The sequence below is a fragment of the Hylobates moloch genome, unplaced genomic scaffold (assembly GCF_009828535.3).
Source record: "Hylobates moloch isolate HMO894 unplaced genomic scaffold, HMol_V3 SCAFFOLD_15, whole genome shotgun sequence".
NCBI classification, from domain to species: domain Eukaryota; kingdom Metazoa; phylum Chordata; class Mammalia; order Primates; family Hylobatidae; genus Hylobates; species Hylobates moloch.
The window spans coordinates 73,995,243-74,022,883 of record NW_026652290.1 but is presented as its reverse complement, the minus strand read 5'-3'; the positions used below and the strand labels follow the sequence as shown (position 1 = coordinate 74,022,883).

General features: G+C 35.2%; 1 protein-coding gene across 22 annotated transcripts in view; it reads right to left on the bottom strand.

Moving 5' to 3' along the window:
• NRXN1 (neurexin 1) overlaps positions 1-27,641 on the bottom strand; it is a 1,136,507-nt gene that overhangs the window by 994,832 nt on the left and 114,034 nt on the right. For 2 of the 22 annotated variants that reach the window (XM_058429205.1, XM_058429204.1), the window contains exon 5: positions 11,939-26,892. The exons of 19 other annotated variants lie outside the window; for them this stretch is intronic. In XM_058429205.1, the coding sequence (XP_058285188.1) occupies positions 26,840-26,892 (53 nt within the window). In that variant the 3' untranslated portion in view covers positions 11,939-26,839. Of the gene's footprint in view, positions 1-11,938; positions 26,893-27,641 lie in introns of those variants that run through there. One more of the 22 variants, XM_058429207.1, reaches the window with a different exon arrangement.

Here is a 27,641-nt window from a genome sequence, read left to right as displayed (position 1 = left end):
ACACTGTAAGAGTAATTTACGATCCTGAAAGAGAACACACCCTACTGGGGCCTAAATGACTACAAACAATGAGCCATTTTATGAGTGTTAAGTAAGGAATTCAATAAAAAGGTGATTTAAAAAGCAGACATAACATCTCTGAATTAATCTTTGCTCTAATTGACAAGTAAATGCCTCTACATACTGGATATTATTCCCCTTACAGCAAAAAAGGCAGTAACTATCATTTCATTATGGATAAGTTGCTTCACCACTTGAGCCTGTTTTCTCTTCCGTAACATAAAGAGGCTGTATTAGAGGTGGTCTAGTTAACTATATTCAGGGGTCAGGCACTGAAATGAGTGGGTCAGTACAAATTAAGACAAAATACTGCTTTAAGCAATTTTTTTTTTGTTTTTTGAGATGGAACTTTGCTTTTCTTGCCCAGGCTGGAGTGAAATGGCACAATCTTGGCTCACTGCAACCTTTGCCTCCCAGGTCCAAGTAACGGTCCTGCCTCAGCCTCCCAAGTAGCTGGGATTACAGGAGTACACCACCACGCCTGGCTAATTTTGTATTTTTAGTAGAGATGGGGTTTCACCATGTTGGCCAGGCTGGTCCCAAACTCCTGATCTCAAGTAATCCACCCTGATCAGCCTCCCAAAGTGCTGGGATTACAGGCACGAGACACCGTGCCTGGCCTAAGCAAGAAATTTTATGTAAGGGCATTGAAATTCCAATTGATTATTAAAATCCATGTGAAATATATTCGCTCCACAACCCTCCAAAGCTCCCAAATTTCAAATTTTGGACCAAATTATCTCAAAATTCTCTCAAGCCTCTTCCATCTCTAAGAAGCAATCTAAAAAAGCCCTGATAATGTGAACCATTAAAATCAATATAACACAGGCAACAGATAGTAAGAAATAATGTAGAAAATCATTTCTTACTATTTACTGAGTCCTGTTAGAGAATCGGATATCAATGTTTCTATTATTTTATCTGGTCTCTAAATCACCCAAGTATCACTCAATGCTACATCTTCCAAGAAAAAAAAAAAAAAAAAAAACTCAGATATTATGGGAAGAGAGCCAAAAATATCCCAGCTCATAGCCTAATACACACATTTATTGGGAACTTACTATGTGTAAGACACTGTCCCAGGCATTTGGGATAAATCAGATAACAGCACTGACAAAGATTCCTGCCCTTGTGGGGCTTATACTCTGCAGAGACACACACGGAAACAATCATTAAACTTTAAGTAATTCATGTATATATTAGAAAATGGTGTATGCTATGGTTTTCTAAAATATAAATAAGTAAAAGGGATTGGGAGGGTGGGAGACAAGTGGCAGAAGGTTTAAGTATCTAATAGAAAGGTTCAGAATTGGCCAGGCACAGTGGCTCACAGCTGTAATCTCAGCACTGTGGGAGGCTGAGGCAGGTGGATCACTTAAAATCAGGAGTTCAAGACCAGCCTGGCCAACATGGAGAAACACTGTCTCTACTAAAAACACAAAATTAGCTGGGTGTGGTGGGGCATGCCCATAGTCCCAGCTACTCAGGAGGCTGGGGGCAGGAGAATTGCTTGAGCCTGGGAGACGGAGGTTGCAGTGAGCCAGGATTGTGCCACTGCACCCCACCGTGGGTGACAGAGCAAGATTCTGTCTCAAAAGAAAAAAAAAATTCGGAATAGACTCAGTGAGGTCCAATTTGAGCAATGATTTGAAAGATGTAAGGGATTTAAGCATCTGAAAGAGGCACTACAGCCAGTGCCCTGAGATGGCAGCAAGTGTCCTAAGCAAAACTGCAAGAGGTCAGTGTAAGAGAAGGAGACAATAAAAGGTCTGAAAAATCTCCTAGAAACCACTAACACTGTGCATTTTAGCTACTATATGGATTTTCATTCTAAGTTAACTGGTGAAATGAGGTATCATGGCTAACAGCAACTGCTTTGGTGTTAAGCAGCTCTACTGTTCATCAGCTTCAGTGTCAAGTTGCTTAATCTCTGTGCTTCACCTAACAAATAAGTATAATTGCAGTATAAGTAACACATAGGACTGGTTATGAGGATAAATGAGATAATGCCAAATGTCGTACTGTGACTGGCATAGATAAACTCCTCAATAAATGATTTTCTCTGAACTTGCTACTTCCAACACAAAATTTTTCTCAAAAAATGAGTATCGCTGACACCAGGACCATTCTAAAACTTATCTTCAACATCTATGCTCAGAATGATGAATCAATTAACCAACAAACCTCTCCCATGTGCAAGGGATTATTTTAGGTGCTGAGGGGATACATAGAATTTAAAATGCATTCCCTGATATTAATAAGAACATGATTTAAGTGAAGAAATAAAACATACACACAAAACATAATTTAATATTTCCTATCAATAAAAAGGAATAAAGTACTGCATCTACACAAACACATTTGGATGACTCTTAAACTCATTGTGCAGAAATGAAGAAGCCACACACAAGAGCACATACTCGGCGATTCCATTTAAACAAAATGAAGACTAATCTATGGTGACAAAAGGAAAGTCAATGGTTGCCCAGATCCAAGGGAAGGTGTGAGAATGGACTTTACAAAGGAGTACAAAGAATCTTCATAATCTTTGGAAATGTTCTGTATCTTGGTTGTAGCATTTACAGGTGTAAACGATTGTCAAAATTCATTAAAGTGTGCACTATTAAATGGGCTCTATTTACCGTATTCCTCCTTAAAATTGATGGTAGCAAAAACAAAACATAATAGTAATAATTGATCAGAATGGATTGAATAATCACTACAGTATATCTTCCACTACAGTTTGAACTAGAAAATTACAAGACAAGTTTAGTTTAGATATGCCAGGTCACACAATAATTTCCAGATAGTTCTTGAATTGCATTAGGTCTAGAAATCTTGTTAAGCTTGAAGACAAAGTTCTCCTATTAAGTTGTCATTAGTTGTGGCTCTATTCAGTCAATGACTGAATAACTTTAAGTCACTGTTTCTTTGTTTCTATATGAAGAATCCTTTCATCTTCAAACTTTTTCCTCAAAAATTTTCTTTTTTTTTATACAGTTCATTCCCTCTTGGGACTGTCCCTTGCAGAGATTTCCAACACTTTCTTACTGCTTTCAATGTAACTATCAAAGATTTTAATTGCAGTTTTATTTTTTAAATATGGGCCATTCTGGCTTCTATCTGTAGCCCTTTTCCAGTGATGTATAAGAGAGGAAGTGGCATGTCTAATGTGTCTAATCTTAAAAAGGATACACGTTTCAAAGAGTTTTATTTTCAAAGTTATCCTACTATTGGTTACCAATAATTATAACACATTTTTATGAAATGGCAAATAAAAGAGATGCATATATCCATAGGGAGGTAGAAAATGAAAGGGGATATTGTGCTCTTCCTAGGATTCAACTTTGATATAATATTCTATGAAGTTATCATTCAATTGTTCTACAATCTAAATTCTCACATTTCAAAAATTTAATTTTCCTATGAAATTAATTGCTTAATATAAAAAAGCACATTTATAATTTATTCTTCAGAAATGAATGCTTTGAAAATACATTTAAATAAGTGTTGATGGACATCATTAACAGTGAAATATAATTAAAAGAGTAAATTATTTAGTTGGGTTTTTTTAACCAGAAAAAATGATTTCTATGAAAGCTTTCTGTTCAGAATATTAAACGCCTAAGAAGTCATACTAGATTTTGAATGTAGTACCTATTCTGGAAAGCAAATTCAGGATTCTTGCAGACAGATTAAAAATTATTTCCTAATATAGATGACTCAAAGAAATACCTGTCAAAGAGAGTTAAGACTTCTGAATGCAGACACAGCTTGAAAAAGATGATGATGTATTTTCCATGGAGCATTTGCCAAAGAACTATTCAGCAGAGACATAAATAATTAAAATTAAACTATAGTCGCTAAAATAAATGAGCCATATTCTGAAGCAATAGGTTGACTTTTAATCCTGATTTTCACTTACTTCTAAGGTCACAAAATTTAAGCATCTGCAGCAAATCACCACATCAATAATTTGAATTAGCCGGATTCCACCGTAATTTCTGAAGTGCACATCACTCCAATTTCCAATTCAGTACAATTGAAAATGTATCAGATAAAACCGGTTGCAGAAGCCTTGGAACATTAAATGCTTTGACAATGACAAATAGAATAAGGTGAGATGTGTCTTAAAAGGAGGGTCTTCCCACTACACTGTGTTTATTCAATTTTAGGGACACCCTCTGCCACATTAGAGGCCTTTTTATTTTCTTCTCTCCAGACAAGGATTAGTAGATGTGGGCCCTGCTTCCCCCAAGTTTATATTACTGTATAAGGGTAACCCTGTGAAATAACAAGATTACCAGGAAAAAATGTTTTAAAAAATTAAAAAAAGGGGGTAGATTATGTCAAAGCCCTCCTTGAAGAGACAGTTAATTTGTTTTTTCTAATATTTTGCAGGATGTATTAAAGAAAGTCTGTAGAAAGACAAGCAGGGAAATGTGACAACAGACAATACAAACAATTTATAGGTTCTTATGACATTATTTTTCCTTGATGTAACCCCATGTTGGTGATGTTATAGAACTTTTGATATCTGGCAGAATTATGTCAAATACATGAACTGCAGTTTAACAAGCATAAACGTCAGGCTGTTGAAACCTTCCACATCAAACTAATTAGCAAGAATTTTTTAATGTGAATTACAGCAGTTTATTAGATGTCATGGGAGATACAGAAGATGTACTGATATTAGGCACACAGAGGTATTTTAAAATATGTAATAACTGAAAAGACAAGACATGAAAGATAACAAAAGGGATTTTTTGTGTGTAAATTAAGCACCTAACCATAAAATAATCAGAGAATTAATCAATCTAGAGTAACATGAATATTATCAAGAGAAGGCTGAGCAATACAAATAAAAGACATAATATCTCCCCATGGCTACTCACAAGAAATTAAACCTTGCTGAATGTCAATTTCCCCTTTGTGACAGGGATCAGCCTAAAGGCCTAGTGTCCACAACATGTTGGACTATGTGGGATTTTTAAGTGCATAATAGATCCCAATCCTTTAAATCTCCAAACCTCACCATATCCTATATCACATTACACTTCAAGTCTCCAGTGGAAGGGTAAGTATCTGGGAGTTTACCCTTTAAGGACAGTAGTTCTAAAACCCTTAGTATGTACTTGGGATCAGCCTCTAGTTGAGGTTATTAGGTCTAAGTCAGTTTCACTTTATATTATAAGCATATTTGTCAGTATCAATTAAACAAACCCTATCACTTGGGTAAAATATTTAGAAAACGGAAGGCATTTCAGGTGGGAAGGCAGGTACAAGTAAGAAAACAGAATTGGAAACAAGTATGGCTTATTCAAGATGGCATGAACAGACCTATTTGTCAGAGTGAGGATTAAAAGTAAAATTACTAAATAAATAGGGCTCTTAAATAGTACGAAAATAATATGGAGGAGTCTGTAATCGATATGACAGGTAATAAGGGAACATTTGCACATTTCTGGGCAAGGGCATTCCGTGACGTTGTACAAGCCAGAGAGGGTGAAACCTAAGGAAGAGAAACCAGCTAAAGCAGCTGGCAGGAATATGTAATACAAGAACGAGGTGATGAGTGCTACCTAGATTACACTGAGCTCAATGGACGCAGAAAGGAAGAGATGGTTCTCCTAAGAATCAAAAAATTGAACTCATATTGAATCATCTCTTCAATTCTCTTCTCAAATGTCATGCTGCCAGTGAAGGCCTTACCTGACAACCTCATGTAAAAATCACACCTCCTTTTCTCATCGGTGCACTCCCGTGTCCCATTCACTGATTTTTTTCTCTATAGAAGGTATCACTGTCTGACACACTATTTATCTGGCTTTTGTTGTTTTTGTTAATGCTTGTTTCATACCATTAAAATGTGAGTACCATGATCCATGATTTTCATCTGTTCATTTTCCTGTTGCCCTGAGCCCACAAGAGGGGATTCAACAAACTTGAACTGAGTGAACAGAATGAATTAATACCAATAAAGAAAACAAAGATGAGGCTGGGCACAGTGGCTCACACCTGTAATCCCAGCACTTTGGGAGGCTGAGACGGGTGGATCACAAGGTCAGGAGATCGAGACCATCCTGGCTAACGTGAAAACTGGTCTGTACTAAAAATACAAAAAAATTAGCCAGGCATGGTGGGAGGCACCTGTAGCCCCAGCTACTCAGGAGGCTGAGGCAGTAGAATGATGTCAACCTAGGAGGCGGAGCTTGCAGTGAGCCGAGACTGCGCCCCTGCACTCTAGCCTGGGCGACAGAGCAAGACTCCATCCCCACAAAAAAAGAAAGAAAATAAAGATGAGAAAACATTAATTATGCTTTCAAAGTTCCTCACCTGGGGTTCTGGTACAAAGTTATATACAAGCAAGAACTTCAGTAAAGGATCTCAAATAAATCTTACAATCTTAAAAGGAAATTTCAACAATAGTTCGATATCATGTGACACTAAGAAAAAAATGTGATTTGACCAGTAGGTAATCAAAAACAGACTAAACAGCAATCCAAAGAAACTGCCAATAGTCCACAAGTTCTTTAGTAAATGTGAATTATAGCAATAATGTGCTAATTTGTATTCACTAAATAGGTTTTCAAGCTTTCAAAATGTTTAAAAATGTTTTCATTTATCATTGCAACATGCATGGCGAATGGAGGATGGAGACAGTAAGGAGTTAAAACACCTCCCATATGCTGTCCTTCCCATATTAATGAATAGAACATTACTTGCTTCCATACTGAACTAGAATTTGGTGGGAAAGTCATGAAGTTCTCCAAAGCAAAGTTAGAGCCATTATATTAAGAAAGTGAGTGTGATAATGTACTATTTTTTTCTTTTAGAAAAGCCTAACCTCAACTGATCATTGAGAATGATGGCTTTATTAGATGATGAGGAATCTGAAATGTCATTAATTCACTCGTCAGCATCTAGAAATATTCTTTAACCAGGGCAAGACGAAGAAAATGCATTTATTCTCAGCAATATTCATTATACCAAAACATGTATTCATTCTGCTTAGAAAGAATCACTGAAGTAAAAACAGACAGAAATTAGAAAAAAAAAAAAAGCAAATGTTGAATCACATTCTGAGTTTAGAATAGAATAAGAATAAAAACAAGTTTTCTCGAGAACTGAAAAAGAAAAGAGGTCATAAATATTAATGTACTAGACCTACATAAAAAAATTCTAAATGAAGGATTTTCATGACTTTAAACCAGAAGTCATTTTAGCTTATCTCGGAAAACACTACCAGTGAAACAACTTAATATCAGTTAATTTTGCTTTTTAATTCAATCTGTGAGACAGCACTGGATGTACTGAGAAATAGTACATCTCCTGATCTTCTAAGATACCATGTAACCTGGGAGTGCTGAGAATATATTACAGCACCCTGGTAAAAACCCATGCATGGTGTAGTTTGACCTCAGTGGGGAGCTTTAGCTTTCACCATCTGGTTCTGACTTGCTATTTCCTTACTGTGTAATGTGGAAAAGTTTTTATCTTGGTTATTTTTTCTTATCTGCAAAAAGGAAGTCAAATGTCATTGTCCCTTTAACTCAGATAGTTATTATAACAGATAAGAAAATGCTTTTTAAAAGTCAAAAATGAATTAATATATTAATTTAGTGTATTATTCTATAAGTTTACCTAAATCAGAACTATTACTACTGGTATAATTAGAAAATGATAAGGAAGGGAAGAGGAAGTACATTTAGAAAACCGCTTTTACAAATCAGAAACAAGTATTTATGAATAAAAGATGAAGCTGCTGAGAAAAGTAGAAAATTACAATAATATCACTTTATTCAAGAAGATATTGGGCATATATTCCCAACCAGTACCAACATATTATTTTTCAGAGATAATGTTACCAGGAAGAATAAAGCTATGTTTATTTAGACAGGGCTAGAACTTTTTTTAAAAGATAAACTAAGTAAGATATTGGAATTCACTTGAGGACCCTTTTCAATCTCTTTATGTTCTCTGCTTTCTAGGTATTCACTACCAGACCTCACCAACCTAAATTTTAACTCTCTCTTTAGTCTTGACCAAAATGACTTTTCTTCAATCTAAACCATACTGAAGCTGAATTCAATCTAACTATAGGAAGACATTAACATAGTTCAAATAAAGCTTTGCATAATAACTGTTTCTATTATGTTGATGGTCTTGGAGGTAACTAATTTTTAATTCATCTTTAACTGAAGAATTATTACAGAAGTATTCTGGGGGAGGTACTTTTTTGTTTTGTTTTGTTTTCTTGTAGTGACGTGTGCTCTCAGTGTACCACAATATCATAGCTCCACCCCCACAACATACCTTATGGGCCTTTGCATAAGCATTCTATAAATTATAACACAGGATAAATTGTGGCTTACTTGTATCTTCTCTTAACGGAAAGCCTCTCCTTTAGTTGTGAAAACTTGAAATTCTTTCCTCTCAATACGTCCTTAGGCGAAGTGAGCTGTGTTGGCAAAAGCCAGAGAGAGATGATGCTTGGCTCAGAGCTGAATGGCTCAAAGGTACTTTTGGGATAAAATTCAACTTGTATGATTTACTCATTTGAAACAATGAGATTTGGAGTGTTTTAATATAATCCAAAAATACACGACAGTAAGATCTGAAATGCTGGCTGTAGCCCTGAGATTAATAACCTCTAGCAGTAGTTATCAAATATTTTAAAATAAGAGACCCTTCCTTTATAGACAATCATGGGAGAAAGCCCAATGTTAAAACAGAGAAAAGACTATGTCTCTGTTGGAATCAGGGCAAGGGCTCCAAAGTCCTGCTCTTTCCGCACTCTTGAGCCCCAGCAGTTGTCCTCAGGTCCCTCCCCAGAACCCTTAGGCTCAATAAGGCATGACCTGAAATCCATTAGCCTTACATAATTCTGTGAAATTCAGAACTGAAGAATCCAGTTTGTTCCATAACAGCAATTTGACTGAAATACATGAGACAAGTTAGACTCGCCAGGCCAGAATACTAGAAATTAATAAAATAAAGCTGGCAGCTTTCACCCTAGGCTTCCTTGCAGCCCCACTCTCTTTCTACTAGGTCTTGAAATTTAGAAAAGGTATCTTGAAATCTCTAAGTATTAAATAGTCCATACCTGAATTTTACAAATGGATCCAAGTTCATATTTGGGAACATAAACGATGGTATAATGGTTCTCTTCTAAGTAGAGAATGGGCCCATGTGAAAACTTGTGGGGGGATGTCAGAGGTAGTGCAGTAAAGTGTTGATGCAATACAAGGAACATCCTTTTCTGTGCTAGAGCTAACTCTCCCGTTTACCAGTTGATTAACTTTAGGCAAAACACTTGTTATTGTTTCTTCATCTATAACACAATGTGTCTGCATTAAATGATCAGACCTTTCTTTTTAAAAAGATTACTAATTTGTATTTTATCTTGATACATAATATTTTTGCTGAGTTGAAATAAACTTTCTTAATTTTCATATTCCCTTTTCATTATAATCTCTATCCTGAGAACCATATTCATATTTTCATCACTGCTGAATGTGTCTCCCTGGATGTCTTCTAAGAACTTGATCTAAGATGAATGTTATTCTCCCGCAGGCACTTTCAGAAGCATAACTCTTCTAGGTACTTATATCCAGGCTCTTCAAGTTGCCTTCAGTTCTTTCCTTTCACTTCTCACATCCAATTCAACTACTCCAATGTCTTCATTCATTCATTTTTTTATTATCTACTTTGTGATTTGTCCCACTGAAAGAACAAGACCCAGGCCATGTCCTAATGAAATTGCAAATCTAGTTTCTCATGTTTGGTCCTTCCCTTCTTTTCCTCATATTATCATCACAGTTCAGCCTACTTTTATCTTAACATTTTAAACAACCTCTTAGCTTATTCACCTTCCTCTAATGATCCCACCTTTCCTCAGCACTGTAATTTGAAATTCACTCTGCCATTAAGATGTATTTTTAAAGTGGGACTCTGATAATGGCACCATCCATCCCCAACCCTCTGACACACACTGTGTTGACTGCAAAATAAGTTTATAAATCCAGGGTTATAAATTCAGCTATTTAAGGAACCTGATAAGAAACATAAATGTGTGAATCTGGTTAGGGCACACAGTAGGGAGTAAGAGAGCCCAGTGAAAATTTGAAGAAGCTATGTGCTGCCCAATGACTTTCAAATTCAATTAAAAATAACTACATCTATGAACCAGAAAGCTACCAATTCTTTCATTCCAAACCTCCCTTGCAGCCACATTTGTGTTGTAGCCACACAACATCCCTCACTATAATCATGCTTTGCATGAAGCTGTTCCAATATTTCTAATGACACTGTTCTTTCTTTCAGGTGTCCTCTTTCCCAGTGAATCTATCCTCATTTCTCATCTCTTCCCTGTCAACCACCATTTATCCAAGCACTTTTTTCCAATAAAAATTCATCTCTTGCTCTCCTATATGGTCACTATATTTTATATTTTACATATTTATAAACATGACATATGTATTTATATTCCGCAAAGGGCTTTGAATAGAATTTACACATAGAGTTCCCTGGGTTAAGGTATTTATTAAAATGGAAGATAAAGTGAATTAATTACTTAAATATTTAACACTATTGAATAGAAATAACTTTCCCAATATTGCTTCATGATTTAGACAGTCTATTAAATGTTTAAGCAAGGCACTAGACTAAGTTTATTAAGAAAAATTTTGGAATATGTGCAGAAATATGACCTGGCTAATAGTACAGAGTCAACGCTGGTTGAATGGTGTTATATAGTGGACTCAGATTGATGTAACAGTGGTGGTTACACTAGGGGCACTAAGGTTATCCCTACTGGCACTCTGAGGACTCTATTCTCTACCACACTTTTTTCCATTAAAAATACCAAGTAGATTAATATCATACTTGTAGATAACACAGGGATAGAATTACATATGAGGATTCAATATAGCTTAGTTATATCCATGTACTAAAATGGAAATCAGAAGCATTTCTCTTCCTTTGACTCCTCATCTCTACTTTCTCTTCAGTAATCCATACTACAAATGACATCACCATTCACCTAGAGTCTTATCATGAAAATCTGGGAATCAGTCTTGACCCCAGTCATGCCCACATCTTTGTAACTAATCAACCAACAAACCCCATAGACCCTAACTCCTTAGCACATATCAAATCTATTACTTCTTTTTCACCTCTGATCCTACGAAAATAGTGTAAGCTTCTGGTATCTTTCTTGACTAATTAATTGTTGCTGTGCTGTTTTCTTATCTTTGGTTCTGCATTTTTTAAATCTGTTCTCTTGCCAGAATAATCTTTTGAAACAACCAATCTGATCCTGTTCCTTAAGTCTTTCCATCATCTTGACTTTTATCTGTTTCTCCAGTTTCATCCTTTAGGTTCCCTTGTTGCATTAACACTCAATTGCTTACAACCTGCATTTCTCTTACATACTTACATTATGTTTCTGCCTGAAATGTGTCTACCTGTGCTAGACAAATATAATGGCACCCCAATGATGTCTAAATCTTAATCTCCAGAACCCATGAATAGGTCGGATTACATGTGGATTACATGTGTTGCGGCTCAGAACATACCCCAAAGTATAGCATCCTGGCATGATGAATACTTTGAACTGAAGGAGACTAGAAAAGCCTCAGAAACAAGGTCTCTGACCTTTTCCTGCCCTCCTCTCTCACACCCCTCTTTCTCCCCAGAAGCAAGTCATAGCAACCAGAATTGCATTTTCCCAAGGTCTGAGGAGAAACTAAAAGTCTTCTCCCCTAAAATAAGCCACAAAATTTAGAAAGGTCACTCTCTCCCTTTTCCCTTGAAGACTCTCATTGCCCTGTACTCTGGAGGGAAAAATGCTACACAGAGAAGAATCTGAAAAAAAAAAAACAAAAAAACAGGCCTTTCTGGATTTCCCCCCTCAGTCTGTTACCATTACATTATACTCTTTTATCCAATCACATTTCTACATGGCGGTTCATTCTTCATTGAAACTCAGTATAAAAAGTACACAGTTTTCCCTGGGTATGTGGGTCTTCAACTCTGAAGGTGACTGTGTTACATGAAACTTTGATTAACTAAGTTTGTTACACTTTTCTCTTGTTAATCAGTCCTTCATTACAGGAGTGTTGGCTCTGACCTTTATGAAGGGTGAGAAAAAGATGCCTTTTTCTTTTGGCCCTTAAAGATAGCAAAGGCAATTAAGGTTGAAGATGTTAATTAAGTTTGCTAATCAGCTGACCTAAAGATAGGGTAAGAACCCTGGACCCAATGTAGTCATAAGCTCCTTACAAGTGGAAGAAAACAGCAGAAGAGGAGTCAGAGTAAAATGTGACTACAGAAGAATAGTCTGAGAGATGCAAGGTTACCGGCTTTGAAGATGAAAGAAAGGAGTCACCAGCCAAGGAATGTAGGCAGCCTCAAAAAAGATAGAAAAGGAAGAAAGCAGATTCTTTCCTAGTGCGTCTAACAGAAATGCAGCATTGATGACGAATCAAATTTACCCCAGTGAGATCCATGCCAGACTTCTGACCTACAGAAGAGTGAGATAATACATTTATGTTGTTTAAACTATTACATGGGTAGTCATTTGTTATGGCATCAATAGAAAACTAATACACTACAATGTCACTCTAGCCAACACTCATCACTCAACAAGACAGCTAATGAAGAATGTTGGTTTCTGTAAATAACTTATATTACAGGGCTTTTAACTACTGATGACACTTCAATGTAAAAACGTCTTCACCTACTGAGCTATAAATCCCTCTAGAACAAACACCAAGCCTTATTTATGTTTGTATTCATAGCATCTTGCATAGGACCCTTAGTAGACAATTTACTATTTTTAATGATTGAAGGTAGAATTGAATAGTAATGTTTCATGTTTTAAAGTGGGCTGACAACATCAGCTCTTGAGTAGAGTACAGAAAGGCTGACTTATGAGCAGTTCATGTGGAAAAACTTAGAGGGTTCAACTGACTGAAAGTTCAGCATGAATTGATAAAACAACGCTGACCAAAATACATACACACATTCTCACACACACACACACACACACACACACACACACACACACACCACCCCTACCTTTGATTTTAGGTGGCATTAACAGAAGTATTATTTCCAGAACCACAGAATGCTTCCATTTTACCATGCCTTGCTCAGATACCCAGGGATAGTAGAATTAATTTTAGACTTGGCTTTACGAGGTATCCTGACAATTAGAGCATGCCAAGATTAGGAGAAGGAGACAACCAGAAAAGAGATGGAAAGGTCTTCAGCACTGTGAAGGATGGTTTGAAAGAACAAAAAAATAAAATATGGAAGAGGAAAATCTGAATTTGGGTATAGGAGATGCTATGGTTTGAATGTGTTCCCCAAATTTTGTGTGCTAAAAACTTAATCCTCAATTTAATACGCTGACTAGAAGTGGGTCCTTTAGGAGGTAATTAGGATTAGATAAGGTCATCAGTGTGGAGCCCCCTTGAAGGGACAGGTGGCTTTAAGAAGAGGAAGAGAGACCTGAGCTGGCAGGGACTCTTTTACCCTCTCACCATGTGATGCCCTTCACATGTTATGACGCAGCAAGAAGGCCCTCACTGGTTGCTAGTGCCATGTTCTTTGACTTCCCAGCCTGCAGAACTATAAGAAATAAACTTATTTTCTTTATAAATTACACATTTATGGTATTTTCTTATAGCAACAAAAAATAAAGATGGGGTGGAGAAATGTACTTATAAAAAGTATTTTTTAAGTGAATGAGAAATTAGATATAATGTTTTTAACTCTAGAGAAATTGAAAACATAGAGCACAGCACATCAGATAAATTCAATAAATATCTTAAGAATCAGGGCCGGGCGCAGTGGCTCACACTTCTAATCCCAGCACTTTGGGAGGCTGAGGCAGGTGGATCACGAGGTCAGCAGATCTAGACCACGGTGAAACCCCGTTTCTATTAAAAATACAAAAAATTAGCCAGACGTGGTGGCAGGCACCTGTAGTCCCAGCTACTTAGAGAGGCTGAGGCAGGAGAATGGCGTGAACCCGGGAGGCGGAGCTTGCAGTGAGCCGAGATTGCGCCACTGCACTCCAGCCTGGGCGACAGAGCGAGACTCTGTCTCAAAAAAAAAAAAAAAAAAAAAAGAGCAAAACAACATGCAGATGGCTGATTGGCAATAGTTTCAGTAGGCATATTTTGATTAAAATAAAGAAAAACTTTTTAATAATTAAACCTCTCCTGAAAACATTATGACTTTATGAGGTAACAAGGTAACAAGTACAGCCTTCTGAAAGCATAAACAGAGTTTAAATCATCACCCATTACTTAACTAGCAGAGGAGTTTGAATAGGCATTTGGACTAGGAGACTTCTAAAGATTTTGTCAGATTTGTGATTCCATTATTTGTTAATTAAGTCATTTTCCATTATAAAGCAATTTCTGTGATTTTTCTGATTGTGGTAGACTTCACAATTATACTGATTTAAAACACATTACCATCTACTTTCTGGCTCCTAGTAAATTACTATTCACTTAAGTGTTATCTCTGAGTCCTAAAGTGTTAACAGACCTACCAAATCATGTGAGGAATCTCCCCTTCTCGCACACCCCAACAAGCTTAATTTTCTCTTGAATAGTTATCTCATTCTCTCATAACTTTCATATAATTTCAAACTCTCTAAAACACACCCAAGAAGGGAACTGAAGGACAGGAAGGGATTATATATTTTTTCCATGGTATATTCTCTTCTAATGGAGAAAAGCAATTAGGCAAAACAAGTTAAAAGCAAGCTAAGTTTTTTCTTCTTGAGCAGTGTAGAACAAAAGGCTTTACCTGATTTATGCTAAAACTAGTTCATTGTAAGCAGGATCTTAATACCCTAATCAAGGAAATTTAAAAATAAATTAAAGAAAACATCTCGCCTTTGTTACTTAGAGGCAAAAATTATGACAATATTATTTCCTGGTCAGCATCCTTAGACTAGCCGCAGGTATTTTTTTTTCTTGAATTAAGAATAATGAAAATCACCATAAAATGAAATAAAAAAATGTATCACAAAAATATTTTGCAATTCTCTTTCTGCCCCCTCCCATTTTACTTCCTTTCTCAACATTTGGGATTTAATGAGCTTTAAAAATATATATACAAAGGATAAATGTCTTTGACTTTTTTTTATCTTTCCTCCAAGTAGTTTGTGATTTAAAAAGTAGTTTCCTTTGAAAATTAATTTTATTTGACTCATCAGCAGACACCCAATACTCTGCCACATGTGCTACTATTGTGCATTCACTATTCCCTAGAAATACATTACGCACTTTACCGATATTCATATACTTCATCACCATAGCTAAAAGAGATTTTTAGATTTTACTATCTGCGTTTTACAAATGAGACAAATGAGTTTGAGAGAGGCCAAATAACTTTCCCAAAGCCACACAGCTGATACATCATGAATCTAGGGTCTAAATGTGGGTCTACTTAACTCCAGTCTCCATGATCCTTGGCTATGATTGCACAACAAGATTTCCTCAGTATCTCTCATGTACCAAGCTCTATCCTTGATTCAAAACTGAAATTATCAAAGCCCCTGCCTTCAAGGGTATCACATTCTAGCAACAGTGACTGACCAATAATAAATGCAATCCAGCTAAAGAACTTTGTAATAGAGGTAAATATTAGGTATAATGGTGTTCCTAAAAAAAGAATAATCCACTTTTCCTAGTTTGGAGTAGGAGTGCCAGTGTGCGCAGTGACTGAATATATACTGCTAACAGCTAATCTTTGACCAAAAAAGTAAGATTCAGTCTATCATTGGATTCTGCTTCCTCTGTAACTCCAGGTAACAGCCATGCCAAATGTTCTAAGGGTTTCCAACTCTGCATACGTCTCACTGGGGCTAACTCAAGGGCTGGACAATGCCATCTGACAAGTTCCACTGACATTAAAAAATACTTGTCTGGTGTCTCCTATCATCAAATCCCTGCTTAAGAACAGATACATCAGTTAAAATTATGTGGCACTTTCAAATACTATCATCTTGATTTATTGCAACAGATGGGACCACTGAGAGATTTATCTTTGGCAAGGGGATAATTTTTGGATCCCCCTCAAATCACATGCAATATGTAACCATCTATGAATAGAGCTTCCCTAGACCCTAAAGTTGCCCTCTCAGGCTGCTGTCATTACCCTTTCACATCTATTTCTACTTGGAGAAATGAATAACACCTTGCTCTTGCAGTGACAACATTAACATCTCGTTTTCTTGTCCCCATAGGAGCTTGGCCTTATCACCCTCATCACTCTCTCCCTGCTTTTTCTTGTATTCACACTAATCTTTCAACCACTTCCTTTATAGATTTTTTTTAAAATCTTACCATACATTTCCATATAATTTCTATACCTCAGTCTGTCATTTCTGAATGTCTAATAAGAATACTGTCTATTATTTTTAGTGGACTCCACGGACCAGATTTCTACCCCAAGAAAGCCTGAATTTTGTAGATACAACATATTCCTGTTTTATTTTATGGTTCTTTCTCCACAATTTCCAGAAAAAAGGGTCATTATCATCATTCTTTTCCATTGCATCAGGATATATTTGTGGCAGATTTTAAATGTGAGCTCAGTATTTGCTGTTTAGCTATTCCTTGTCTGGATCCTTTTTCCATTGTCCATTATTGAGAAAGATCCTAAAACATTACAAATTGTCCATAGGTGGGCATTACATAAAAAGTTTAAAAGTTGCCACATATTCAATTTGATTTTTGTTTTGTCTTTTTGTAAAGCACATGGTCTGAACTCTACACAATGAAAATTTTAATGACCTTTACAACAAGATTTGAAATTGCTCGGTGACATCTTTACTAATGTGAAAACTAACAATTTATTTTCAGGGATGAAGGGGTAGATCTAATAGAATAACTATGCTTTTTTTTTTTCAGTCCTTTCACAATGGACCAACTTCTTTAAAACAAGTTAATAATTATTCTTTTTATTATCAAAAAGTCTTTCAATGCAGAAACAATATGAGGTGAGTTATCAAGTTGTACATGTCACTGCAAGGAAAAAACAAAAATCCTCACCGTGAAGATTAAGTCCTCAGCTTTTGGAGGGCAAAGGTCAAATCAATGAGTTGATAGCATTAGCCACAAAGTGACTGGGCATTAGATCTTCTGGGGGAAGGAGTAATCTCTTTTAAAGTACAGGATGCCAATCTGCCATAACCTAGTGAATAAAATCCTCTGTTAAGTTCCTTGAAAAATGTATATTTTAGAAAATGCATCCCAGGTGATTGTGGGAGTTCCTCAACTTCAGAATTTAGGGGGAAGCTCTATACATAGAGGGTTACATATTGCATGTGATTTAAGATGACACCAAAAATTATCCCCTTGCCAAAGATAAATCTCTCAGTGGTCCTGTCCTGTTGCAATAAATCAAGATGATAGTATTTGAAAGTGCCACATATTTTTAACTGATTTATCTGTCCTTACACAGGGAACTGATGACATGGGCCACTAGACAAGTATGTTTTAATGTGAGTGAAACATGTGAGTAACTGCTCTGGGCTGTCCCTCTGAGAACTACTAGGTCAGAACAGTAGTAATGATCTCAAGGATTGCACTGATGTTTGAGCGACTATTCAGATGTTCTGACAGAGAAGTGAGCTACTTGAACAGGTTTGATTAAAGAGTGGTTCTCCTCTATATAAGGCTTTCTCTCTATACAGGGAATAACATGCTTAAAGTAGTTAAACAAAAAAAAGAAAAGAAAAGAAATAAACTGGGACCTAGCCTAATAACTGGCATTAGTTCTATAAATAATGAGGACAAATGCCAAACCAAAGGGTCCTCACATTCATCAGTCTAGGTGTTGGCTTTCTTTGGGATCAATCAGCTTCTCTCTTCTTCCACCTCATTGGTCAGTGCAAATCCAACTGCTGTTTAAGACTCTTAACTTCAGCCAGTCCTCTGGAAAAGAATGCCACTGGTCACTGAAAGTACCGATGGGTCAGTGCAAATCCAACCACACTGCTGAGAAAACAACTCAAAACGCATTTCTGCTGATTGCCAGACACTGTATTGATTTAAACAATAAACACCTGAAAGACAGCTGTTAAAAGCCATCACATCATTCTTTTAGGTCAGTATAGCATCAAACATTATCTGTTCACTGAGTTTAGAGGAAGATTTCCGGCAGATTTTTCTACTATTAATCTATGAAATCCTATGGTTAACTTGTGAACTAGGGTTTCCCTGTGAAATGGAATCACAATTGGACAATTTAGGGATTTCCATCCCTCTAGCAGCAGTTTAGCCCAATCTAAATTTGATTGTTTCCTTAAATGGAGTAATTTAATTTTCTCCAAATGTCTACAGACTTTATAATGCCAAGTCAGAAAATGAAAGGGAACACTGGGTCAGTTTCCCAGGTAACTCAAACCAAAGAATAAAATATTGCTTTGAAATTCCTTATAAAGCATAAGTTGTTTTAATTTTCTGAATTATCTCATTCATTGTCTCAGTAGTGTAATTGTATAGTCTATACCTGGGTTATGCAATAAAATAGTATTTTTAACATGAAAGAAAATACTAGTCTCAGTTCATAGTTCTGTGAATATCCCTGCATTTTACTTGTTTGAAAGTTAAACGAATAATTAATAGAGAGTACTTCAGCTGCTCCTATTCTGAATGGACTATCATGGGGTTGTAGGTACATGGCAAACAAGCCAAACAGAAAGGGAGAACTGCAGTTTTGTGCAACAGGCATTTATATAAGTAGGTATAATATGAATGCAAAAGAACACATCCTGAAAATGGTAGCTATTATTATCCGTGTGGCTATATTTCTTAATATAAAGCATGAAAACATCCATTCTGAAAAGCTGTGCCTTTACACCACATGTAACAGTCCCACACAAAGCAGAATCTCCTTGGTGATTACCGTAATAATGACTAAGATTGAATGAAACCCTTTAGCTCTCACTCTCTTTTCGAAAGGACAAGTAATAGGACATACATTTTAAGCAAAATATGGCCTCAGACACTGTAGTGCTGTTGCTGCTTTTTAATTTGAAGATTTCCTACCATTGTAGTTCTTCAGCACAGGTTCTATGGCTTAGGACAGCCGGCTGTGGACCTGGACTCACTGATAAGTCATCTACTTGGACATACAACAACGCATCTGTGTGCTGAGAAAGAAAAATCAAATGCTTTTGGGTGTTTATGCCTACTTGATGATCTGAGAAGAATGAATCAATTTATATTTATGTTAGTGAAAGATAAGCTACATGACCATAAAATATAAGATCTACTTCATTTTTTGAAACTTTCCATCACAAATTGCCAAAAGATCCTTCCTGAAAACGTCGCAATGAATCATGCTACTCAGAAGCCAAACTTCCAGGATCCTCTTCCTGTTACTTGTAAAGATGCGGAGACATGCAAAGATTAATTACTGTCCCTTTCTTAAAGAAATATTCATTTAAGACTGAGATAATTAGAAAAATGTGAAAAGAAACCTTTGACCATCAGTGGTTGTCAAAGTGGTTTTTAAATCTTTTCCAAAATTTCTAGAGGCCCCTTGCATTGGACAGGGAATGAGAAAGATAAAAAGTGTCAAATCTGAGGCCACTTTACCCACAATACAATATGAAAACTTTTTGTTTTCGTTGACTTTGTTTATCCATCATAGAAAGATTTACCTTGGAGCAAAAAGGAAAAAGGAATTTAAAAATTATTTTACTATGAGAAAGAAAAAATATCCAAAGTAAAACCCAAAAGAAACGTGACAAACTTGTTTAGCTAACCAGTCAGTTGATCATTAAACAAGAATTTATTGAGTATCTATTTGTGCCAGTCACTGCTCTAGGGACCCTTGAGACACATCAGGGCAGGGTAGAGATTTCTGCCTTCACCAGATTCCTTCCACTGGTGAAAGGAAGATAAACAAACAAAATAAAAGAGAATTCTTTTAAAGTATGTTAAAAGATAGTAATTTCTATGAAGAGAAACTAGATCATGGTATGGAAGTTCAGGAGATGGCCAAATTGCAGTATTAAGCAGGGTGGTTGGTTTTAGTCTCCTTAACATTTTTAGCAAAATCTTGAAGTATGTGAGAATACTAGCCAATTATTTATTTCAAGATAATTATATGTTATTTTTCCAACATAGACACCTCAGAAATATATCTACTTAGCTTTACCTTGAAAATGTGGTATTCAGATAACTAGGTGTCAGCAGTCTCAACTATATATCATTCTATGAAGTCAATAGTGGGGCAAAACATTAATTTACAAAAAAAGTTTCCTCTCATTGGTACCTCCGGTCCATGAAAAAATGTCTATCTCCCCGCCTCCTTCAACCAATAAATTTGCAACTGAAAACCAGCATTTTGCCAATGATTTCCTAGGGTTGCTCAAAGTGGAGGCAAGTCTATTTCAGCTTCATTATTGTATGTAAGATAAATGTTAAAGTGTAAAGAGTAACAGAGATATCTAAATAATTTTGATTGAGGATAATCAATATTTAATACTTTTTTGTACAAATGTTCTCTGTAGTACAGATCATCAGGACATTGGTGTCTAGTTAGTTCAACCAAAGACAATGCCAGAATCATAAATAATAGGGTATTAATATGATGGAAAGAAGATATTAAGATATTGATACTGTTTTTGTTAAACCTTTGGCAGATTACAGATCAATCAATTTAAAATTCATTTAATCCAAATGCACACGGTATCTTTTTCTTACTGTCACCATTAATAAAAAGCTTCTTCTATGCACTTTTGCAATTTGTCATGTAACATTACCCTCAGTAATTGAGTATTTTTATTAATCCATTATTACAGATCGTAAGGTTTTGATATATGAGGCTAAATTGTTTACTCAAGGTCAGTAAGAAACAAATCTGGAATATGAACCCAGCTCTTATGACTTCAGGACTATTACCCATCAGTTATAAGGTGGAGTTTTACTCCCTCAAATGAAAATCTCGATAGTGAGAGACACCACATCCTAGATAAAAACCTGTGAATGGTTTCCTTTATACTACCACTAAATTTATTGTCTAAGAATAAGAAGATGAAACTCTGTTTCATGATTATTAGTGTTTAACTGAAGAAAAATCTTTGCAGTCTCCTTAAGGTTGCCTATTCTATATTATAATAGTTATTTTGGTTCAAAGTTGTTACAAAGTTTTGCCTATCATAATAAGCATCATCACCTTTCATGTCTTATAACACAAAGAGTGACAATATTATATTATTATATTTTTAGATGATCTCTAATATTCTTCTCTGCTCCAAAATGTTATGATTCTAATTAAAGACTCAAATTTCTCTAGTTTAAGAGCTAAACACTATGGAAAATTACATTGTTTTTTAAACACTGGCCAACATCATTTAGGAAATGGCCTCCTATCAAGCCTAAAAGTGTTGATGATGGCTGTTAAAAATCTAGAGTAACAAAAATACATTTGCAAATGGATAAATAACATAAAGTAATCATTTTGGAGCAGAAATAATGTTTAACCTCCATTATGTCATAATTTGAAAGTTTTGCTATTTGCAACATATTTCAGTAAAATGCATCTAAGTTTCTATTCATACCACCCCATTTTTTAAACTATTAAACTACGGAGAGTCCTTTCTGGGCTGTTCTCTGAGAACATGTTAGTCTACAACAAGTTTAGCAAAAGCCTTGTTTAGATGATCAGTTTTTCAATGTTATCATTGTTTAAGGAATGTATAATGACACAGAACACTTTGCTTCGCAGAGCCAGGGTTACAGAAATACAATCAAGCTAGGACTTTTATTAGTAATACATATAACAAGATTGGTTAAATCACAGCAAGAGATAATACATAAGCATATACTCGTCAATTAGTTTTTCTTGGTTCTACTCAGAGCTAATGAACATGTAAGCTAAAGATGAACTGCTAAATAAACAATGAATTCTAAATAGTCACATAGCCTTCTATGTATACTATATAGATAAAAGTAGATATTTAATGTCTGCTTTTATAAGGTGAAACTCTGGTCTTCCCACGGTCTGTGGCTGTGAGATAAGGGGATCCAGTATTGCAAGAGTAGAGATAACACAGTAGAAAATTAAAAAAAAAAATCTTACTTCTTAGTTTGCATATGTACCAAACACAGGCATTTTAACAGTAAGGTTCTGTCAACATTCAGCAACTTTTCTGAACAGAAGACTTATTAGTATGAAGCTAAATGAGGAAATACAATTTAAGAATTTATACAGATGAAGATACATATCATATTTTAATAACCAAATTATATCAGAAATCACAGCAAAATATATTTTTTAAAAGTATAAAACTAATATGCATTAGGATTTTAGTAATTGGAAGTTGTGCACTTCACAGACAAATTCGCTATATAGCAACACAGGACTCGAAAATGGTATAAAAATAAAAATCATGGAAACTGTGTGATCTGAATGTTGTATCTTTCCAAAATTGATAAACTGAAATCCTAACCCACAAAATGATGGATTAGGAGAGGGGGATTTTGGGATTTGATTAGGTCCTGAGGGCAGAGCCTTTATGAATGGGATTACTGTTCTTATAAAAGACACTCCAGAGAGCTCTCTTGTTCCCTTTCAAGTGAGGACACAAAGAGAAGGTAGTGATCTATGAACCAGGAAGCAAAATGTCACTGGACACTGACTGTGTCAGCCCTTGGTCTTGGACTTCCCAGCCTCCAGACGTTTGAGAAATAAGTTTCTGTTACTTACAAGCTACCCAGTTTATGGTATTTTTACATAGCAGCCCAAATGGACTAAGACAAAGACAAAAGAAAATGTATTAAAAAAACACCAAATGCTTTATTATTTTCTAAGTATTAATAATATCAAATCTAGTTTGATTAAGTTTAATAAAATATTAATTGTGGTATGCCAGTATAGATAAAAATTTAAAGCACATGGTAATATCAGATATTACTCATCAATTAGTTAAGATGGAAGAGTTGTATACAGGTCTTACCAATTACAATTAGCTTTAACAATTAGTTTTGAGAAAAATCTATCTTTATTATTTTTATAAATTATACTAATTTAAGATCTCTTCACAAAGAGAATAAGGCTTATGCATTTTCAGAATGTGTAACTATATTCTTTTCAGTTCTACTTGTAATATTTTGCTCTTCTAGTAACATGAGAAGCCTGGATAATTAAACAATAAATGTCCATTTGACTCTTTAAAAGGGACAATTGAAACCACCGCCCCCAAACAAATATATTTAAGTCATGAAAATGGCAAATTCAAGATACAATAAGAAAAGTGTTCTGGAAATACAATGGTCAAAGAGAAAGACAAGCTTTCTGCCCTCATAGAGCTTACACTCTACTAGGAAAAGTTAACATTAAGTATAATCACAAATACAAATATGTAATTACAATTATGATGACTTATGAAGGAAAAGCACAAGCCTCCAATCAAAGTGCCAACATTAGCTGATAATTATTAACTTGTGCTCCTGAGCTATTAACCGGCTATTATGGCTTGATTTTCATGTATAACATATTTTGACTTTTTTGTAATTTAAATAGTCATTCATTTCTGACAAGCCATTAAAGTAAAATATAAATAAACAATCAAAGCAATTATTGGAATGAAGTGACCAGTTACACATACATAGGAAAAGAAACAAGAACAAAAGATAAAAGACATACTTCATTCAAGGCAAACAGATAAACCTAAATTCTAAATAGGAAGGAGAATAAAATTAGCATTATCAATGATCCTAACAACAATATCATTGACAAATTTCAAGCCCCAAAAAAATGTGATCCAAATTTCATGAAGACCATTTGAATCCATCTACCCACAACCAGCAAAAGTAAGGCTGTCTTTGAATAACAGATCTTCAGCTGCCCCAAAGAAAACTATAATTCATTCAAAGTTTATTCTTAACCATATCCAGTTAAAGGTGACATATCTTTGTTTGGGGAATGTAAAAAACACAAGTAACAGATTGACTCTAAAGTTTGAAACAGGATGACTAATTAAAAATAGGAGGCTCTAAGGCCTATGAGAAGAATGAGAAAACTTGTGTTTCATTCACTGTGATTCTGCCAGCCCATAGCAGTGGTCTCTAACATGTCTCCAGGTGACTTCGCCATTTTTGTCATGTACACATGATAAGGGATTTTGCAGTTTCCAAACCCTGAGTTGTTATGGAGCACAGAAGGATCAACATCAACTCTGTAAGGACACATCACAAAGCGAGACCAGTGCTTACCTCGAGAGAAAGGACTTGAGAGGAGGATGAAGAAGGTTATCAAAAGGCATGTTCTTTTTACATGTGTTAATTATTTTTTAATGAAATATATTCATCTATCACTGGACATTTAAAAAGTTAGAAAATATTTAAGAATTCATACAGAAGAAATCAAAATAATGAAGATGTTCTTGAATCTATTTTTTTCTAGTCTTTTTTTCATAAAGAAAGACATTAATCCACAAAACTTCATTCCAGATCCCCTGAATTCACTACTCACACAAGAGAAAAGTGAGAAAACTGAGAAAATTGCTCCATGATTATATTGAGATATAAAAATTTAGGAAACTTAAGTTTACACTGTAAATCAGTTATATAAACTAGCCAGATTTAACCCCGATTTTATGCACGACTAAGATTTAACTCCACCCAGGAAACTGCAATGTAAAGTTCCTAAATTATTTTTTCCAGATTTTTTTTAAATTCCTCCAACAGATGGCACAAGGTGGGGATATTCACATAAGAGAGACTTGGATTGATGTTATGTTTGCCTTTTTCCGAATTCCTACTTCACTTTGTACCACTCTCACAGCACTTCCATTCTGTCATTCATTCTAACTTGCCCACATGTTTTCATTTCCTTGTTATATGAACACTCTGTGGATGCCATGTCATAGTCATGATTGTATTTCTGCTCCAGAATATAGATTTGTTGAATTAATCTGCAATTAGAGAAGACTTACAATCACCTTTCTCATTTCTCTACATCTAATTAAACAATATGAAATGGGTACCAATCTGATTTGCAAAATACTCAAGTACATCTAAAAATCTTCTCTCTCCATTTAACAGCAAAAAGCTTACTCGTCCCAATAACAGAAGAAGAATGCAATAAAAAAACAATTTCCTGTCCTCTGTGTCTTTGTGCTGATTGAGGAACAAAATCTGATGAAAACTGGTGAAGTTAAAATATAATGTTTGACACAAATGCCAACAGAAAATATTTAAGACTGACATAGAAAAACTGAAAAAAGTTAAGAGACACTTAACATTAAGTACACCAAAACAAATATCAGCTGAGTATAAACATGAACTATTCCACATGTAGAAAATGGTTGTATAATTTAAAAATTATTTTAAGAGTTACTTTTTCACAAAATAACAAATATAGGAGTGTATATACTTAGAAATTACGTATTTATACATGCATCCATACAAATCCACATATGCATATATACAAACACATATACATATACTTTACTCAGCCAGTAAGATAAAATATATTCTTCCCTCTATGCCATCCTAAGTCCACAAACTAAAGAACATGATGAGAAATGCCCACTTAAGAGAAGGCAGTGGATGAGATTTTGGCCTCAAGTGAAAACGTTTAGAAAGCACTCAAAATGGTACACAAAACCTCTGAAATAATTGATACATACTGTCATTTGCATAGCTGCTAGAGGCTTAATATGAGATTAAATTATGTTATTGAAAATAGCAGCCAAAACCAAAACTGTGATAACCTATGTTGTCGGATCAAAGTATTCAAACAGTATTTGTTTCTAAAGCTCTATTTTACACATTTAAAATTGATATCATTTCTTACATATTGCCTGGCTCATGTTCAGGTGCTTTTTCAAGCAGAAAAGTTTTCCCGCTAGATGACACAAACATAAAGGTGTAGAACTGTGAACTGTGGTCCCAATTCACTAGATTAACACTGAGAACATAGGAAAGAATAAAGATATTCCTGCATTTCAACTAATAATAATAATTAAAAAATAGAAACTAAATAGAAACATTCACTAACACACAGTTAAAAATGGTTGATTTACAGACTATTCTATATGTTTGCCACAGCTGCATACCACTTACTTCCTTTTAATGACAACATTAAACACAATGAAGATGGTTTTAAATGGCAAATTACACATGCTTCTGGATTTTGTACCAATACCATCAAAGAGTACACATGCCTGACTTACCAAGCAATGCAGGAATGCATAGCTAGTTGATAATGTCCTTAAAACAAAGTTAGTATGCATAAAGAGAAATGTCTTGCTCCTCTGTTTGTCTCTTTCTTAATACTGCCTTTTTAGGTTACTACAGTGTTCATGTGCATAAATGACATCTAGCAGACAACAAGGTGATGCACCCACAGCAGTACCATTTCAGTGGTGCACATGCTTAGACTTATGTCTCAATATAGAATGGCTGGGGCAGCTGTGCTCCAGAGCTGAATGTTTGAAGATCACATATTAACAGTCCCTACACTTATTTAAGTACCATTAAATGATACTGCAGAAACTGACACCAAAACCTATAGCTAATTTCTAAATATACTAATTATGTGAGCACCTGACATGAAAAAGATCACTCTAAAGAGAAAAAAAGGGTGGGGGTGAAAACGGAAACATATTGATGGATTTTTCTTACCTTATATTTATAAAATATTTATTAACACATATACCTACCTCCCAGTGCCCATTACCAATGCCAAAAGGTCTAAATACCTTTATGTAACTCAGACACACTGTAATTCATACAGATGATATTAAGAAGAAATAAAATAATGTAATACCTTTACTTTTACCTATGGATTTGATGAAATGGGTCCATGAAGGAAGGGTTTCCAGACAAAGAGGATAAAGAGGAGAAAAACAACAATAAGAATTATGAACATATGCAAAGTCACTACTCTCTGAAAATTAAACAAGGCATGAAAGTATAAACAAGATTTTGAAGACAAATGGAGATGCAATCAGGACATGTTGGGAATTCTGCGTTTTTTGAAGGTAAGTACATGCAAAAAATTGAAAGGCCCATGCTCAGTTTTTAAAAGATCACACAAAAGAGAGACATACAATAAATCTATGTAGAGAAAGTATTGATTCTGTGGAACACTATACTCAGCATTCTAGAAGCGAGAAGCCAAAGATGTCTGCATGTTCCCAAACTGTCATGCATGGATGAAAAATGGACTTATTTTTTGGATACAGTGGTTTAAACTGAGGATCTTCTTTCAGACAGGAACTTCTGGTGGTTCTCGGTTTTTCTTTACCATAACCACCCTTTACTGCATATGCTGATAAATATATAGAAATTTTCAATCACAATTTCTTATGTTTCATTTATTTGCAAATATTATAATGCAAGAAATGAAGGAAAATAAAAGCCACAGGAACAAACCAAAATCAAACGAACAAAGAAACGGAAGAAAAACACAAGAAAAAATGTGAAAGAAAGATATGTATTTAATTTGCAGCCATATAATTTGCAAGCATTTGCCCATCCTTTGCAGTGATGGTTTGAAAGCAGCTACAGAACAAGAAAACACTGAAA